The 18,731-nt window shown below is 39.6% G+C and overlaps 3 protein-coding genes across 3 annotated transcripts; all 3 read right to left on the reverse strand.

Annotated features, from left to right (window-relative positions):
- Positions 1 to 203: 203 nt before the first annotated feature.
- On the reverse strand, positions 204 to 1,283 carry LOC139745189 (tripartite motif containing 13-like). The gene has a single exon (XM_071655596.1). The coding sequence runs from the start codon at positions 1,281 to 1,283 to the stop codon at positions 204 to 206; it is 1,080 nt and encodes a 359-aa protein (XP_071511697.1).
- Positions 1,284 to 7,114: 5,831 nt separating this feature from the next.
- Positions 7,115 to 8,191, reverse strand: LOC139745190 (E3 ubiquitin-protein ligase TRIM31-like). The gene has a single exon (XM_071655597.1). The coding sequence runs from the start codon at positions 8,189 to 8,191 to the stop codon at positions 7,115 to 7,117; it is 1,077 nt and encodes a 358-aa protein (XP_071511698.1).
- A 5,212-nt stretch (positions 8,192 to 13,403) lies between these two features.
- Positions 13,404 to 14,495, reverse strand: LOC139745191 (neuropeptides capa receptor-like). Its single transcript, XM_071655598.1, has one exon. It carries the CDS (start codon positions 14,493 to 14,495, stop codon positions 13,404 to 13,406), a length of 1,092 nt encoding a protein of 363 aa, XP_071511699.1.
- Between the last annotated feature and the right edge of the window lie 4,236 nt (positions 14,496 to 18,731).

An 18,731-nucleotide genomic window follows, 5' to 3' on the forward strand; every position in this document is an offset into this window, starting at 1 on the left:
TGGATAGAGTACTGCGGTGGCGATATATGCACTTTCATATCATAGTGTGCGATATAGTTACAAAAGTTAGTTCACTCACTTTCACTTGATGTCATAATCTCCATCAAAATGAGCAATGATGCTTGAAAGGATTTACCATGGAGAGCCGACTGTGAAAAACTAACGTCAAATCGTGTACATAATCTGTGATGAAAAACCAACGTTCAGATATCATCATCTGAAAACCGGTATTCCAATGAGTTGGAGTCAGTGTCTTCATCGTCATCCAAGGATTCAGGTGCTTCAGGTACCTCATTGATCCTTTCAACGTCATCGCCATGTTCATTCTGTGCCTGGTCGATGTCCTCTTGTATGCCATCGCCCGCTTCGCCGTCCAGATCGCTTGGCTCGCGATGTCCAATGGAACCAATCTCGAGCGTGCGACTTTGGGATAGCGTGCTCTTTTGGAAGTGAAGGAGCTTTAACATTTTTAGCGCTCCTTCTTCTTCCCTTGTGTTGGGTATTTCCTTCACAAGGTCAGTCTTTAGCTGTGTTACCCATGTCTTGAAGGAGGAGACGAGATCCACTGGGTTAAAGGTTGACAGTTTTTCTCTGGCTGTGCGAAGAGACTCCGACACACGTGAAGTGAGCTCCTCATTGGCTGACAACGCCGAGTCCACCCCTTGCTGAATGTCTGACTTCATGGTTGCTATGGAGGAAAGCAGTCGTTCCTTCTGTTCATCCAACTGCTTCTGGAGGATGCTATACTCGGCCATGACTTCGTCTTCTAATCGTTGCAATTCTTTATCTCCCTTTGACCGGATATTTCTCAGGGAGCTGTTGTATTTGTTAAGCTGAATTACGTGCTCTTCACCTTGCAAGATCAGAGCATCCATATCGGCTGTAATAATCCCTACCACTTCATCGACTGCTTTTGGCGCCTTACCATGAGCATAGTGATCTCTCACGACGCACTCACTGCACACTAGAACCTCACACTGCTCGCAGTAGTAATTCCTTTCACTTCTCGGGTGTTCAACACACACGTTCTCCGGTGCAGAATTGATGGCATCGAGAATGTTGTTAAGTGCGTAGTTTGGCTTCAGAGTCTTCTCCAGCTTGCTAATTCTTGTACTATCTCGACAGTACGGACACTCAAGTTCCTCCTGGTTCGATTGTCGCTTCCTTGATACCATTTCATTGATACATGTCTTGCAGAAAGAGTGACCGCATGGCAGCTGCCTCGCGTCCACTATCCTGTCCCGACACACTGGACAGGTCAAATGTTCCTCAAATGAAGCCATTTGGTCTAGAGATAAGAAAGCGCTTAGTAGATGTGTTTTTATCAGCCTCACTCTCTCTTCAGTGGCAAAGATCAGCAGCTGACTAGCTATTTATATGACCGAACTTGGTGAAATCTCTCTCAACCGCGTCTGATAACTTAGCAATATAGATTGATGTTGCGAAATCTGCCTCAGCAGCGTCTCAGCATTACACTTTGCGTTCCCTGTGCGGGGGAATCCCCACACCGGATGAATTCAACATCGTTCTTCATTGTGCGGATAAGGTCAGTCCAGTGTGTATATGTACAGTAAATATATGTGTGTCAGTTACTGCTGGCCCCAGGCCACGAAAAATTGGCATGTGTGTACATTGTTTGTACGTGCTCTCCTAATCCCGAAAAGTGGAGAATTACTCAGTAAGTAATAAATACACGCTTTTCAGCAAGCTGCCGCGACAAGGCTTCTCTGATGACGTCAGACTTTTTGTGAATAGATGGGAGTTTGATCAAATACAGTTTGATTATAGTTTAGATGTGGGTGGGTATCATCGTATTCCATTCAAAGCCTACATCTAGCAAAGTTGTATATATATATATTAACGTTTAATGATAATGATAATAACGATAACAATAACAATAGTAATAAGGTCTTCTTTATCCAGGGTAGCCTTTTCAGTGTTACTGGCCACTGCTCTGCCAGAGGGTCCTACCATTATCATTAGCCCAGTGTTGCCATGTATATATTATATAACCCTAACCCTAACCCTAACCCTAGCCTACCCATTTATATACCTAGCTGGGTCGAGAGGGACTCGGTCGGTAAAAGCATCTTGTTCAAAGACGTATAAGCACTAGGCGGAAATCGAACTTGTGCCCTCCCCCGGGAGTCTTATCCACTATACAAGCCAAAGCTCCCGCGATAAGGCCGCCCTGACTTAAGGAGGGCAGTGGGGTAAAAAATAAAAAAATCAAATCAAAATTAACTCTGTAAAGTATAAGCTTTCAGAAAATACCATATTTGTGGGGTACAGGTGAATATTTCTTCATCTAATTAAGGATTAAGTAATCAATGTCAAGCGCTTTCCTGACCGGAAGTGCTTATTTTCAAACCAGAAGTGGACATTTTCACTCAACATCCCACCCAAAAATGAATTTTAAAAACATCTCAAAATACAAATTTTACCCAGACAGTTCCCATGTTCTTTAACTGAAATCCTGCAATCTCTCGTTCACAATGTGGGGCCATGTTTAAATATCATGCCCTAAAGAGATGATACAATGTATCATGCATGGTCCCTGGAAACTTGTATATTACTCAAATATATTTTTTAATTCAAAGGAATCACAATAAGCATTTACCAATATTGTTCGTTAACTTTAATTGCTTATTTACCAACATTTAGGCTTTTCAGTCTAAAATTCCTATAACTTGAAAATTATTTATCCAATTTTGCTGAAATTTGGAGGACATACTTGTTGTTACATAGTGAAGAGATTGATGGTGAGTTTTAAAAGTACCTGTATTGTGAACAAAAATATGTCGGTGGATGTATAGGTTTTCTGATTTTTCAAATAATTTTAACCAATCCATAAAAAAGCAGGATGTCTTAAAAAGCCATCGTTAAGATATTGTTATATCACATAATATCTGTCTTTGATTTGATTAAGTGATATGCCTCTACACCTCTGAGTAGTAGTGGCTGAAATTTTGATTTCCAAAAATGAGAAATTTTTGCCATGTCCTGTAAACTTACTGTCTTTCTCTTATTTAAAAATTTCTTGCCTTTTGGTTACCCTTTTTGGATTCCTCAGGATCTGAGTTTTCCAACAGTATATGGTTTGTAGGGAATATCTTGTATAATTCACAAAATATATCTAATTGATCTCTTCTTTCTTTCTTCTCTCCTCTTCCTTTCCTGTCCTTTGTTCTTCGTAGACTTGTATTGTTATCGTCTTCTCTCTTCTCGGTACTGTCTCGCGTCTTATATGCTTGTGGGTAATTGAATGTGTGTACGAGACGTTAGTGTGTTGTCCTTGTCATATTTTCCCGGTACACGCGGTTCAATGAACAGTGTCCGGGCATTAGCATTGATACTTTATTATATTTTTCCCGACCTGCGTATCTTAAAATAACTATATGTATATTTATACAGATAACTTAAATAATCTATATTAGATACAATAGTTAAGAATTTTGAATAATACATTGTTTATTTATCAATTATCTAGCGATCCACGTCCCACAAGCTTTGCTTTTTAGTGGATCACTGTTTTCCATAATCGAATTTATTTTCCGCATGCCCATGAAGTATATATGCATCGTTTCTCCTAACTATTGTTGTTGTTATATAACTTATCTTGCATATTACATGGATCTTCTGCAAATGTTTGAACAATATCATTTCAGGACATGTATACTTTGTACTATGTACTATATTTTGATTTTCGTTGGTTGGAAATAAACTATAATTGAATTGAATTGAATTGAATTGAATTGAATTGAATTGAATTGAAATTGAATTGATCGCGGGTACCCGAAAACATATTACCCCACCCACCCCCCTCCTTAAATCTGCTCAATACTTGCACATTGATCAGAAGATATCGACACTGAAGTAATGACACTGAAATGCTGTACATACATGTATGTAAATTCAGGAATGTACGTGAGTGTACAGCTGTCGCGTACTCGTTACTGAAATCTGCTAACTCGATCCATGTACGTTCTCAAAGATGTCACATCAATGAGGAAGATCATGAAGATTAAGTGTGAGTAGTTAACATGGCTGAATTATCATGATTACAATGAATTGAGCTGATTGAGTTGGTTGAGTTATGCAGTAATATCACTTTTGACACTGGTTTATGGTAGATGTGAATGTCCATTGTGTTCTAATCTTCCTCCCCCACCCCCCCCCCCCCGACCACTCTTGTAGGCCTTCGTCAATAACACACACACACACACACACACACACACACACTTAAGCAAAGTGATATCATTCAAATAAGAATATTGAATGCTTCAAGTTTTCTCATCCAGCGATGCAGCACTACAAAAATTCATAACTTCTTAACGGATTATCCAAGTTTTCTCAAATTTCACTGTGCATGTTCTATTTATGTTGCCGTATTCACTCAACTCGCACATGTCACATGTAGGCCTATTATTTGCGGAAACGCCCCTTTAATGTCGACTTGAACGTGATGTGAAATTACCCTTTAATTCTTTCCATGCACGCTCGTGTAATATTCGTTTTTCCTCTATTAAACCACCATCTATTTAGATACAATGATGGATTCTCTGTTGAGTACTATTATTTCAAATTGTGTTTCAGCTGGTTTGATCAACGAGATATCATAGTTCATATTAATCATAATAATACTAGATGATATAAAAAAGAGAAAATAATAATTTGGATCCAATTTACGAGCCTGCTGCAGAGGAAATCAAATATTTATTTGCAAGGAACCTTAAAGTGACTTCAGTTAACCTGACAAGGACCATCCAGTGAATGCAAGATGCCTTGCTTAAGGGCACCTTGCGGATCATTTATGCAAACATGAAATATGAAATAATGGGTGCACGTAACGAGACCGATAGGCATACCCACGAATCATACAGCCCATTAGTTCGACACTAAGCTAACAACGCCCACGAGACCGACACATTAAGCCCCGTGTTGTATCTGTCGAACTCGTGGGCTGTTTTTACCTAGGGTCGAACTCATGGGCTTTATTTGCCTAGTGACGTACTCATGGGCTGTATGGCTCGTTGGCTGTATGACTCATGGACCTTTTTTTTCAGTTGTCGAACTCGTGGGCTGTATAACTCGTGGTTGTCTGTCTCGTGGGAACTCGTGGGCCCTATGACTCGTGGGTGTCGGTCTCGTGGGATAACCCCGTTCCCGAAACGTGAAGATCTCGTGGTCTAACCCACTAAGCCACCACAGCTCCTCGAAAAATTTTATCCTGATGTTGATCGGAAATCACGAATATCATCGTCTGAAGTCGAATAATTTTAATCTTACTTTTATTAATGTTGCCTAGACCAATTTGGAGAAAAACAGATATATGAGTTTGGTATTTACAGCTGCAATTTTGTCAAAGAAGCATAAATTGGTGATAAGACGTGCACGCTTAGTGTACAACCGGTTGGTGCAGTATGAAATTTTCATATCATTTCATTTCTTCTCATTTATTCAATTTTATTTCCAGCAGAATTATATACAGTCATAAACACAGCGTGATGATATAACTACAAAATATTTCACAGAAATTGTATTTTCTGGCGTACTCAATAAAGTCTATTTTGGCACTAAGTTAAACAACAATGAGTGGAATCCGATTTTGCGTGTTACGAAAACAATTCCTACATTAACGATTACTGGCCTCTTCAGTACAGAGCCAGAATTAGAGCGTGAGATTAATACACCGATAAAATGAAACTGTAATTACCATGTGTCTCTATAGTAATGAAGACTGGATGATTTATTCGATAGAGTGAACATGATAACTGTAAGGTAAAGGGAAACAAGAAAGGACGTGCATATTTGGAAATGTTTGCCGTATGCTAAATGGAAATGGCACAGTTTGTTAGGACCCCATTCCTCATGAAAATGAGGATTTAGTTTGAAGGGTTACCGTAAACAATTCATACACATCCCTTATTGGTAATAAGTAGACAGTAGTATCCCAAACAAACTAGCCAGCCGTTGGACACTTGTTGGAAAACAGGACGTTAAAAAGAACACCACGAATAACACCTGTCACCTTCTCTATTCCCATAGGCAGGTAAAGAAGAGGGCATTTCTTTCTGATATGTTATATAATTTGAGCTCTGATTTGCAAGGGCAAAACAACTAGTCACAAAGGAAATGAAATTATTACAAATAAGATAGGGGCAGTAATATGCGCCATTCTGTCGGACAGGGTAAGAGTAAATGAATCTGTTTCTTTTTAAGCATGTTCTAAAATATTTCAGGCCATGCATCAAGTGGCATCTGCCCAATAATATCCTAATGTCCCATAAATATCCTAATGTCACAAATGAATGAATCAGCGAATTTCAAGATTTTACTTCACAAATAAAAGTTTATATGTATTACAATTGAATCCGAGTATATTTCCGATGAATTCTAACAATTTTCTCTGCGTTGACGACTCTACTTTGTAACACGACAAAATAACAAGTCTATCTAACTATGGTTTGGTGCAATCAACTCCAAACCAGGATTCCACAGTGGACATGTCACAGCTGAATATCAACAGTTGTAGAGGGAAAATATTGGTTTTGTAATGAATGCAGATTGACTACCAACATGAAATCAATGTATACAGTATGAAAAATATAGTTATCCATCCTGCTATAATAATGTGCCGCTAATTTCATTACAAACCCAGGTCTTGGAAATCCAGTTTCAAAAAAGAAACAAACAAACAAAAGTCAGTCAGAGATACACATTTCCCGTCCATGTGAGAACACGATTAGATTTGTACTGTCTGCATTCCAAGTTGGAGGCCTGGGAGTGACAAGAATGGTTTGGTCCTATCGCACCTGCTTGATGACTTTACTTCGAGTCACAATGACTACCAATGGTCACAATGACTAAGGGAACCTGTCGAGGATGTTCACGCAGAGATCAATAATAGGATGGATAGAGTACTGCGGTCGCGATATATGCAGTTTCATATCGTAGTATGCGATATAGTTACAAAAGTTAGCTCACTCACTTTCACTTGATGTCATATCTCCATCAAAATGAGCAATGATGCTTGTAAGGATTTTCCATGGAGAGCCGACTGTGAAAAACTAACAACAAATTATGTACATAATTTGTGATGAAAAACCAACGTTCAGATTAAATCATCATCATCTGAAAAATGGAGTCCCAATGAGTTGCAGTCAATGTCTTCATCGTCATCCAAGGATATACGTGATTCATTGATCGATTCAACGTCATCGCCATGTTCATTCTGTGCCTGGTAGATGTCCTCTCGGATGCCATCGCCCGCTTCGCACGGAAGCTCGCTTGGCTCGCGATGTCCAATGGAACCAATTTCGAGTGTGCGACTTTGGGATAGCGTGCTCTTTTGGAAGTGAAGGAGCTTTAACATTTTTAGCGCTCCTTCTTCATCCCTCGTGTTCGGTATTTCCTTCATAAGGTCAGCCTTTAGCTGTGTAACCCATGTCTGGAAGGAGGAGACGAGATCCACTGGGTTACACGTGGACAGTTTTTCTCTGGCTGTACGAAGAGACTCCGACACACGCAACGTGAGTTCTTCGTCGGCAGACAACGCAGAAACAACCCCTCGCCGAAAATTTGAATTCATGGTTGCTATGGAGGTAAGCAGTCGCTCCTTCTGTTCATCCAACTGCTTCAGGAGGATGTTATACTCAGCCATGACCTCGTCTTCTAATCGTTGCAACTTTTGGTCTCCCGCTGACCAAATATTCCCCAGGGAGCTCCTGTATTCGGTGTGTAGGATATCCTGTTCTTCGCCATACACGATCAGAGCATCCATATCGGCTGTAATAATCCCCACTACTTCATCGAGTGCTTTTGGCGCCTTACCATGAGCATAGTGATCTTTCACCACGCACTCACTGCACACCAGAACCTCACACTGCTCGCAGAAGTATTTCCTTTCACTTCTCGGGTGTCGAACACACATGTTCTCCTGTGCAGACTTGATGGCATCGAGAACATTGTTAACCATGAAATTTGGTTTCAGGGTCCTCTCCAAGTCGCACATTTCTGTACTATCTCTACAATATGGACACTCCATATCTATCTGGTCCGATTGTCGCTTGTTTGATATTATGGCATTGATACATGCGTTGCAGAAAGAGTGACCGCATGGTAGCTGCCTCGCGTCCACTATCCTGTCCCGACACACTGGACAGGTCAAATGTTCCTCAAATGAAGCCATTTGGTCTAGAGATAAGGAAGCGCTGAGTAGATGCGTTTCTTTCAGCCTCACTTTCTCTTCAGTGGCAAAGATCAACAGCTAGCTAGCTATTTATATGACCGAACTTGGTGAAATCTGCCTCACCCGCGTCGGATAATTTAGCAATTCGTCTGACTGCTGTTGCGAAATGTGCCTCAGCCATCTCTCAGCATTACACCACGCTCCACGTATCGGGGGAATCCCCACACGGGATGACGTCATATCACAGCGATTATCATACCCTCGGTTGCAGAGCTACGGTCACGAACGATGAGTTCGCACGAATATCAGAGTTCATACGAATTCTGGAGTTCGTAGAGATTCGTAGATGGGGCACAGATTCTTACAGCCTTCTCACGAATTTCGTACGAACGCTGTTTAATTCGCAAGACTAACTTAAGACCTTTTAGAGAAACAAAATGATTTTGAGTTATACAATGGCCCTAGAATTCGTACGGTTTTCGTGAGAATGCCTTGAGTTTTTCTTTCGTAAGACTTACTGCCATCTTATGATTTCTTTTTGTCGTAAGATGGTCGTACGTGCAATTCACTGTACTCTAAAGTCATTCATAAGAAGATTGTACGATTTTTTGTGGCATATTTTGTCGGGTTGTAAAAAAAGACGCTGCCGTGTCCTGTAAATTTCTGTAATGGTTGAAATTTTTATACTTCCAGATGTGGTAGGAGACTACAACTGCAGCTGCATCTCAAAGAAGAGGAGGAGGAGGAAGAGGAAGAAGAAGATCAAGTGGTTGTTGCGGTTGCTATAGTTCAGAAGATAGCAATCTTCCCCCTTTCCCCCTTTGATTGCCTTCCCTTTTGGTCCCATATTTAACAGACATGCTTTCAAAACACCTAGAACAGAGTGAGGATTTGAACTTCGCGCGTTTGGCTTTATACCCTGTAAAACTCAACAGTTGTACAAATTGTGTACCTACGCATTACGAGTCCCTTACGAACGCCTTACAAACTCGAAGAGTTGTTCGTAAGAACGCCGTACGAAGCTCCGTTCGTAAGGCATTCTTATGAAGATCTTACGAAATTGTCTAAAAATCATTCGTACGACGTTCGTAGCAGTTCTTAATGGTATTTGTGACCGAGCCATCTGCCGCTGAACCAAACGACTCTCACAGAGGCGTGAACATTTTATGTTTTCAAGAAGACATACCATTTTTTAAGGAGTAAACATGATTTGCTGACAGACGAATAGTTGACATCGTCTGTACTCAGCAATATATCACTTTAAACATAGGAATAATGATATCAATAATAATAATAATAATAATAATAATAATAATAATAATCACAATAATAATAATGATAATAATAATAATGATATAGTATTCATACATAAACATTTATAGAGATAAGCACATATTACCGGTGGTCCGATGGGCCACAAGGCTACCAAAATTTGTAAGTGTGTGCATTGTTTTCATACGTTTGGTCTTATCAAAAAAAGAGGACAATAACTTATTACTCGCAGCTCATTGCGCGATATAGCTACAAGCTTTTCAGATAGCTGCCGCTACAAAGCTGGATAACGTCATACTTTTTGTGAATAGATGGGGTAACAAGTTTGATCAGATACAGTTTGATTATAGTTGATGTGGATGGTTATCATCCCATTTCACTCATGAGCTGAATTTAGGAAAGCTTTGATTATATTGTTATTTGACTTGAATCTCCTCAATACTTGCATGTTGATCAGAAGATATTGACACTGAAGTGCTAACACTTAAATGCTGCATGTAAATTCACTTGAGTGTACGGATGTCACTTACTCGTTACTAAATACCATCTTGGGTAGGTAAATTAGAGTAAAAGGTCATAAATGTTTCATCCTGTATCTTGATAAATACATCCTCTCAGAAGTTTTGCCATATCAAAGGCAGTTCAGCAAGATTAGATGTGCGTAGTTAACATTTAATGGTTATATTACAGTGAATTGAGCTGGTTGAGGTGGTTGAGTAATGCCGTAATGACTTTTAGTACTGGTGTTAGTGCTGGTGTATAGCAGACATGAATATCCGCTGCGATAAATCTTTCTCTCAGATTCAAATCAAATTCGAACTCAAGTGATTTTATTTCCATACAACATGTATAAAGTAATGCAGAGTTGCTACTAACGCTTACATGAGTAAAGACTTCTTTAGAGAATTTCAAATCTCACAAGCCTGCTTCAACAAGTGAGTAAACAATACTTTGAACATAACATCATCTTTGTATTTCGATAAATGAACAAATAAAGCCTGGGGTGGGAATAGGGGAAGGGGGGTCCCGGTGTAGAGAAAGAGTGGGTAATCTTGAGTGAAGAGAGGTTATTGATGCCATGGGGGCGCTGTCTAGGGGATCCCAACGCAGCACCGGCCAGCCAGGGGAGGTGTCCAGTACTTAAATGGCCGAAACACTGGTGATCCCTGGTGTGCTGCAGACGACCCATTGGCATTGGCGGAATCAGCATCTTTCCGTTATTTATCCTGCTTCCCATGTACTAATGTTGTAGTATTCACTCAATCCATGTTTATTTTGGGAACACGTCCCTTTTAAACGCCTGCTTGAACGTGATGTAAGATCACTCTTTTAAGAGGGGCCCACATACTACAAGCTCTGTCTTTTTAGTGGGTCCCTCCATTTTTCTTACTTTAAGCAACGGTATACATGTACTTCACTTCGATCACTTCTGTTTCTCTTTCACTATACAATATATGATTATTATAGGTCTTCAATGGTTGTACAGTCTTTTAATTATCACAATGTTCTGTTTACCTTATTCTCTGTTATCAAAGGAAGTGAAACATATGTTTTGTCGAAAAATTAAATAAACTTTGAATTGAAAAAAGAAATTGAACCTACTGGATGCCACAACACTTACATGTCCACAGGTTTGCATGTGAAATATGTCCACACTGGAGTCATTTGCACAGAAAAGGTTAATGCTTTCAATGAATGCACACAGGTGGAATTCGTTTGTCCCCTGTCAATCCTCCATTCAGATATAATGATGGATTTTCTGCAAATTACTATTTCAAATTGTATTTCAGCTGGTTTGATTAACGAGATATTATAAAACATTAATCATACTAATGACAGATGATATGGAAAAGGAAAGATCATAAGTTTGCCTCACTCTAATAGTTCTTCAGAGGCAATCAAATGTTTTTGCAAGGAACCAAGGGACTGATTTTCTGTTCCCTCACAAATCACAAAAACTAGCAAATGAATATAAGATGGCTTGCTTAGAAGCACGGCCGCAACTGTCAAGGGTCTCGAACCCCTGACTAGAAGAGCCAGTGGTCTTATCCACATATTCTACAAATTTAACCATCAAAATCGATTCTTTACCACTGGAGCAAAAGGATTCCACGAAATTTCTCTTGAATGGAAAATACATATTCCAAAAATTGTTTCTTTAATATCTAGAGTCATCGGTATTCTCTACAAACTTAAAGATTATCTTCCATCTCACACACTTTTTCTTCTTTACAATTCCCTTGTACTTCTTCGTATTTCCTATTGTAATATGCACGATATAGTCTGCGGGAATAGCTCTTAGTTGGTTGAACACTCACTAATATGATTTCACATTTACAAAAGAAAGTCCTGTACGGGTTCCCACTATCTTGCCATCACGGATCCTCTATTTCATCAACTCAACACTTTAACACTCTACAAACGGCATCTTTTATCTTCAAATTTGCTTCCACGTTGTTACCCCCCCCCCCTATTGATATAGTCTAATACAATGAAAATGTACATAAGTATCCATCCCGAATTTCTAATAATTTTCATGTTACTAATACAAGAATTTCCGTAAATCACTGATCAATCAGTCACTACGGGTGAGATATATGGAATCCGCTACCGGATCATATCAAGAACAGTCCAAGACGGTCAGAACATTTAAGACAAAGCTTAAAAGAATCACCCAATTTCGTCATAAGATCATTAAATCACTTGTGGAAAACACACTGAAGACCTCGCCACTTTCAAGCATTCACCACTCAGAGCATGCAATTTATCTCCCCCCCCCCCCCCCCCGTCCACACGCTCCGTTCCTAGGCATCCCAAAAACTCACCCTGGATAAACATAATCTATTTTGTCAACTGGGCTGTTTCCGCTCTCAAGGGAAAACTTATAGCATAGAGCCTTTTTTTTTCTGCAATTGCTCCCTTTAGATTGTATCTTCAAATTATTTTTCTTTGTTATCAACGTACCGTGTAATTTGTATTAAATAATTCTCAATATTTTGTATTCATCAAGTTCATTCATTCTTCTCTCAAGTATCCTGTGATTTGTACAAAGAAAAATGTGTTTGTATGTTACATTTGTCATGAAATTGCAGAAATAATTAAATATCAGTCATTACCAATCAATCCATTGACCATAAAAGCTCCTCGAAATTACGTCTATTTCTCTTGAAACTGACCTGAAGTCACTAATATATATTGTTGTCCGGAAGTCGGGTGATATTCAATCCTACTTTAAGTAAGGTTTCCTAGGCAAATAAAAAAAAAATACGAGTTTGTAATTTGAATCTGCAACCTTTGAAAAAAAAAGCGAAATGATATGAAACGCACACTTCGTGTTCAGTATGCACATTCCATTGGATATCATCTCATTTCATTTATTCGTCATTTTCAACTAAATTGTATAATCATGAACACTGCTTGAAAATATGACTACAAAGTATTTCATTAAGATTTGTAAGTAAATTGTTAGGCTATATGATAAAGATATACAAATAACAAAATTCAAACTAATCCATGTGGAATTAATTTACGTTGTATTAAACAATGGGTTATATTCAAATCACAGAAATACATTCAAAACATATCTGTTCATGTGCATGAAACAGGTAATTATCTTGCACAGGTTTTCCTTCAAACCCCTTTCAGAAATACTCTGTACATCTAATGTGAATATGTATACAAAATTGTGTCACTTTCCTCGTCCTTCCTGCATGGGATCGCCGTAAAAAATGGTAAAGTAAGGTCTGTTTTATCACAGGCGATTTTATGCAATTTTTTCCAGAATTCCACACATGATATTGGGCATAATTAAGTCCTTTGGAGAGATGTCACGAGAATGAGAAGTTGTAATGAAGTATTTGTTTTTTATTTGACAAATGTACAAAATATGACATTCATATAAACAAACAAACAAACAAATAAAGAAAGAAAACTGATAATCCTATGTCTGTGACCTAAAAGAATCGTTCTTACGAGCTGCAACGCGTCGGAACCACAGCGTCTCTCTGAATGCCTGTCTGTATCGTCTGCTCATCATTGTATACACAATTGGGTTTATTACTGAATTCACATAGACGAGCGCCATGAAAACTCGCGACACCTCTTCCATTCGTCCCGAGTCACGTGACATATCAACTTCGGACTTGCCACGGTTCGTCCAGGAGAAGGTCAGGGTCTCGAAGGGGGCAAGAAGGAGAAAGAAGAGGACTCCGTTGACCATCAGCATCCGGGTCACTCTATGATTGCTCCTGTCTCGGCCAGAGCCGTGGTAGCGGAGTCCGCGGATTGACGTCCTCAATACGCGCACGATCCTGACGAACAGAGCGGTGTTGACGATCAGGGCCACGAAGAACGGAATGGCCTGCACGCCGAAAAATGCGTAGTAGACGTCTGGATAGCACAGAGTGATTTCAGAGGGAAGGTGAGAAAATTCCTCCCCTTTCGGCCACGTGAGACAGGTGGTATCTCCGAAGTAAGAGTAAGGAGTTGCACAAGCGGAGAACAAGATGGCCGCCACCCATGAACAGACAGTCAGCATGATAGTTTGCTTCTTTAAGCTGGACTTCATCGTTTGTAGAGGGCGACATATGGCGCAATACTTATTCACGGTGACGCACGTGATGAGACAAAGTGACACATAGTACGTTACGTCGGAGGTAAAGACCGCCACGAGACACATCGTCGCATCTATATAACTAGCGTCACTCTTCACCGGCGACGTCACGTATGACGTCACCAGGAGTCCAAGAGCGATGGCTAACAACACGACGTCGGCGATGGCAAGATTGAAGAGGTAAACATTAATCTGCGTTCGCATTCGAGCCGACCGGATCACAACGAACATGAAAGCGAGGGTGCTGACAATGCCCGCCAAAACGATCACGGGTAGGACAACGGTGATGAACACGATTTCGCTTGGTCCGTACAACATTGAGTCGACTTTGTTCATAGCGATGTCCCAGTGGTCATCGCAAGAAATTTCTCCTGGCGTTGCAGTGACGTTATTGATCGCCGCTACAGTATAGTCCGCCATCTCCTGCCACCACAACCAAAGGCGTTTGGTAGAGAAGGCCGTCTAGCTGCTACGTTATGCATATTTCACTTCCATTTCTCACATTTACGACGGATCTTCGTAAATTCGATATTAGTTAATCATTATTTCGTCAAATGCAAATGGATACTTTAAATCACTAACTAGGTATCCGTAATTGATGAGAGACCATTCTACATTATCATGATTCTTTGATAATCTCGTTGTGAGCGTAGCTCCTGTTCATTCGTATTTTGCGAGCTGACATCATCTCCATATATTGGTGGTCGTAAATAAGTTCACTGTAGACACCCTAAGCGATCATCGGTCACTTATTAACAGAGGACGCGGAACATTTCTAGCGTGGGGGTCTCCGGCCCGGGGGAGGGGGGGGGGGGGGGCGTGATGGCTGGTTGCAGTGAAGTCATTCCACCCTCTCCACGTTCAATGGGATGAATTAATGTTTGAGATGGAACCATCAGAAACCATGGGGTTTTGTCTTCTTTTATTCCTTCATATTTTTGATCGAGCCGTAAAGTGTGTGTGTGTGTGTGTGTGTGTGTGTGTGTGTCGGGGAATGGGGGTGATGCGGCCCCAGTCCCCACCATCGGTTCTGCTGCTCCTGATTAAGCTTCGCACGTACTTAAGAAAATGCCTTTTGCACCAAATCGTGTTACCCCTTTATTAAGTGGTGTATATACAATATACGCGTTTAGAAGCTCGGCATACATGGACTTGAAGATCCCGAAAGGTGCTTGATATTATTAAGGCTGGAGATTTTATTATGTCCGGGAAATAATATCACTGTGTCAATTATTTGTCTACACTCCCGAACGAACTCTCTACCGAAAACAATTTTAGCTGATGAGACTCATGGACATTTAAAGGCCCGTATTTGTAGATCACGGGTGCCGGTACTTAATTTCGAAGGTGCACTCAGGCATCCTTTGTCAGGAAACGAATTCATTTTCTCCCATCTACTAGTTCTCGTTGTTGTTGTTTTTTTTTTTTCTGTAGGTTTTTATACAATAATTTTCCACAAGTGGACGTTATCTTGAACAGTCGGCTTGAATTCTGACACTTTGAAGTATTCCACGTTTGCATTTCTTTGTAAACAGTTTAGCCAAGTCAGCTTCAAAGAGCAACCACCCCCGGAAATAATACCCCTATGTCAATTAGCAGCACCCTCGGACGATATTTCCGATAGGCAACTACCCGCAATACCATATCCGGGCAATTACCCCGGCTAAATACTGCTTAATGGTAAGATTATAGAGTAAAGATTAGGAGTATGGGTTAGGGTTACGATTAGGTTCAGGATTAGGATTTGGATTAGGTCGCTGAGAGGGTCCGGGGTAATTGCCCAGGGGGTAATTGCCCTAGACCCCTCAGGACAACTTCCCCAAGCCAGTTGTTTCCGGGTAGTTGTCTGAATTTGGGTAGTTGTCCGGAAGGTAACTGTCCTATCGGAGTGGTCAGAAAGCTACCAGCGGCTTCCAGAATCCTACCAGGGCCCTGTTTCATAAAGCTGTAAAATTACATATGACTTTACGAACGACTTGAATAAAGCAAGCCAAGTGGGTTTCCTAATCATTAAATTGTTAATTTCAATAGCTTAAGTTGATGATATCGAATATTCTTACATGCTAACACATGTTTTTGGTTGAAAGTGTGTTTTGCTCCGATGTAGATGAAATATTGACATGCAGTCGTACTTTGTTAAAACGGAAAGGGAAAAAATGCGCACACATATTGGCACTTCATATTCCAGTCGTTCGTAAAGTCATGCGTAACTTTACGAGCAGCTTTATGAAACAGGGCCCAGGACAACTATCCCATGACAATTACACATCTATGTCAATCACCTTCTAAGGCAACTACCCCAGGACAACTTCGCCGGGACAACTGTTCCGGGGGATCCTCGAGGGGTAGTTTTCCCTGTCGGGGTTGTTGTCCAGAGGGTACTGATTGTCCTATTGACGTGGCCATAAAGCTACTAACATTGACGAAGGGCTTCACCCCTCCTTTCTTCTTATTTCGAGATTGCCATAGACTGCCAGTGTTATGGGTAGAGATATCATTCAAAATCGACAATAAAGAAAATATAGAGTCAACTATACACAAACAACAATTGCTCATAAATTAAGTGGTTATCATTTTGTTTCTTTTATTCCATGTAGAAAGTGTCATATTTACAGTCACTTGACAATAATACCAATAAAAAGCCTACAAAATATTTCAACAGTTTCTGCATTACATATACAAACAACTTAAGAACATTTATGTAACCACATTGCACTAGTGTCATTTATGCATCCTTTCAGTCCGACAAAATTGCCCCTTGACAATGTGACAATGTTCTGTGTTGCAAAATAGTGCTTTTAAAGGTTCTCTCATATGTATAACCGTCGATAATCATTATACCGTGTTTTTGAATAATAGGTTATCCTGGGAAATTACGTATTTGCTGTTTATTTTCGTTGGTGTGATGTTGAAGGAAGCAAGTTTTAAGACTTATCGAGAGCCCAAATCCCCCAAAATAAAAACAAAAACCATGGTTTGAATAGGCCAACTCAGAAGCGTAGGAATTCGTAGGTTTTTGGTTGAATATATATATATATATATATATATATTATAAATGTATATATATATATATATATATATATATATATATATATATATATATAAAGATAAGTAACAAAGCTGCAACAAAGTTCATGCTGTATTCACCAACGGTTTATTTCTTCACACAAATTTTCGGGCGTCTCGCCGCCCTTTCTCAAGTGTTGATACTCAGAAAGGGCGGCGAGACGCCCGAAAATTTGTGTGAAGAAATAAACCGTTGGTGAATACAGCATGAACTTTGTTGCAGCTTTGTTACTTATCTTTTTATCTTGCCAACACGTGGACTACCTTATCAACATATATATATATATATATATATTGTATATAATATATATATATATATATATATATATATATATATATATATATATATATATTATATATATATATATATAATTATTATACTTATATATCTTTTTTAATCGATCTTCATTTGCTGCCCACCGGGGTACATTCGAAGACCACGAATAGCGTTTGTAAGTGAATATCTATGTGAATCGAATCGTACGCTCATCGGTAACTGTCGACTCGGGTCGCGATTCCTCGGCTGTGTGTGTACTTACATAGGGATCAGTGACAAAGCTATACACAATTCGTTACGGGGATTCTCGAATATATCCGAGCCTGGTCAACCTTCCCACTCCGTGATATACCCACCCTACTGGGTCTAATATTAGTCTGTGAACGATAGCAATTACGAAATAGGCATACCTTGCTCACGTGTTCACTATTTGAGGTCTGTTGATGTTTCACTCACATTTACGCTGTAAAAATTGCATATGCATGACCGAATCTTAAACTTCTTGTGAATTCTCGTGAATTGGCTTGAGCAAGAATAGGAGAATCAATACCGCTTAAGGTGATCTGCACAATTTCCTCAGTCGGATAATAAAAATGCTCTCTTTATAGTTTAATAGGACGCTCTGAATCTCTTTCGTTTGATGATATTTGCATTACCACAACAAGTTAACAAAATCATCGCAAAATACCCTTACTGTATGAAAATGTAAGTGTGAATAAGGCCCACACAATCTACATTATTATGTCGGATAATGCATATTCACAAAGTGTATTTTACACAGAGTCATCTTTACGAGACAACCGTAGATGACAAGTCGCCACCATCACAACCTAAACACATGAAAAAATGACGTCATAGTCGGAAGATCCAGAGTGATATCCAATGATGTCACTCTCCAGGTTCCTGCTTCACAAAATGTTGTACAAAATCCTTATTTGTTGCAGGTTTGCAAGTGAATGTCACACAAATGAATCGCAGCGATGATATTACTATCATTATTACTTGATTAAATCATCTCTTTCTATTTCAAATATGAATTGAACTCAATTTCGATTAAAAGTTACCTTTAAGAAAATCGTAGATAATGACCGTTTCCCGTACAGTTTCTTAACTTTCCACGAGTGCAATATGAATTGCCATTTCGCTACTTTAATTTATTATGGCTTGTTACCAGGGACAATGATCGCTACAATAACTGACGCTTCGTAATTGCTGAACGATTTCATCTCTTATATTGCATTGTATTTTTGACTGTACGTAAATGTATGTAGAGTAAACGCATACAAAAATGAAGTTACAGAAACTAGTGAACA

Source organism: Diadema antillarum, unplaced genomic scaffold, assembly GCF_040938485.1.
Source record: "Diadema antillarum isolate AM-2024a unplaced genomic scaffold, OU_Dant_1.0 seq00001239_RagTag, whole genome shotgun sequence".
Taxonomy (NCBI): Eukaryota; Metazoa; Echinodermata; class Echinoidea; order Diadematoida; family Diadematidae; genus Diadema; species Diadema antillarum.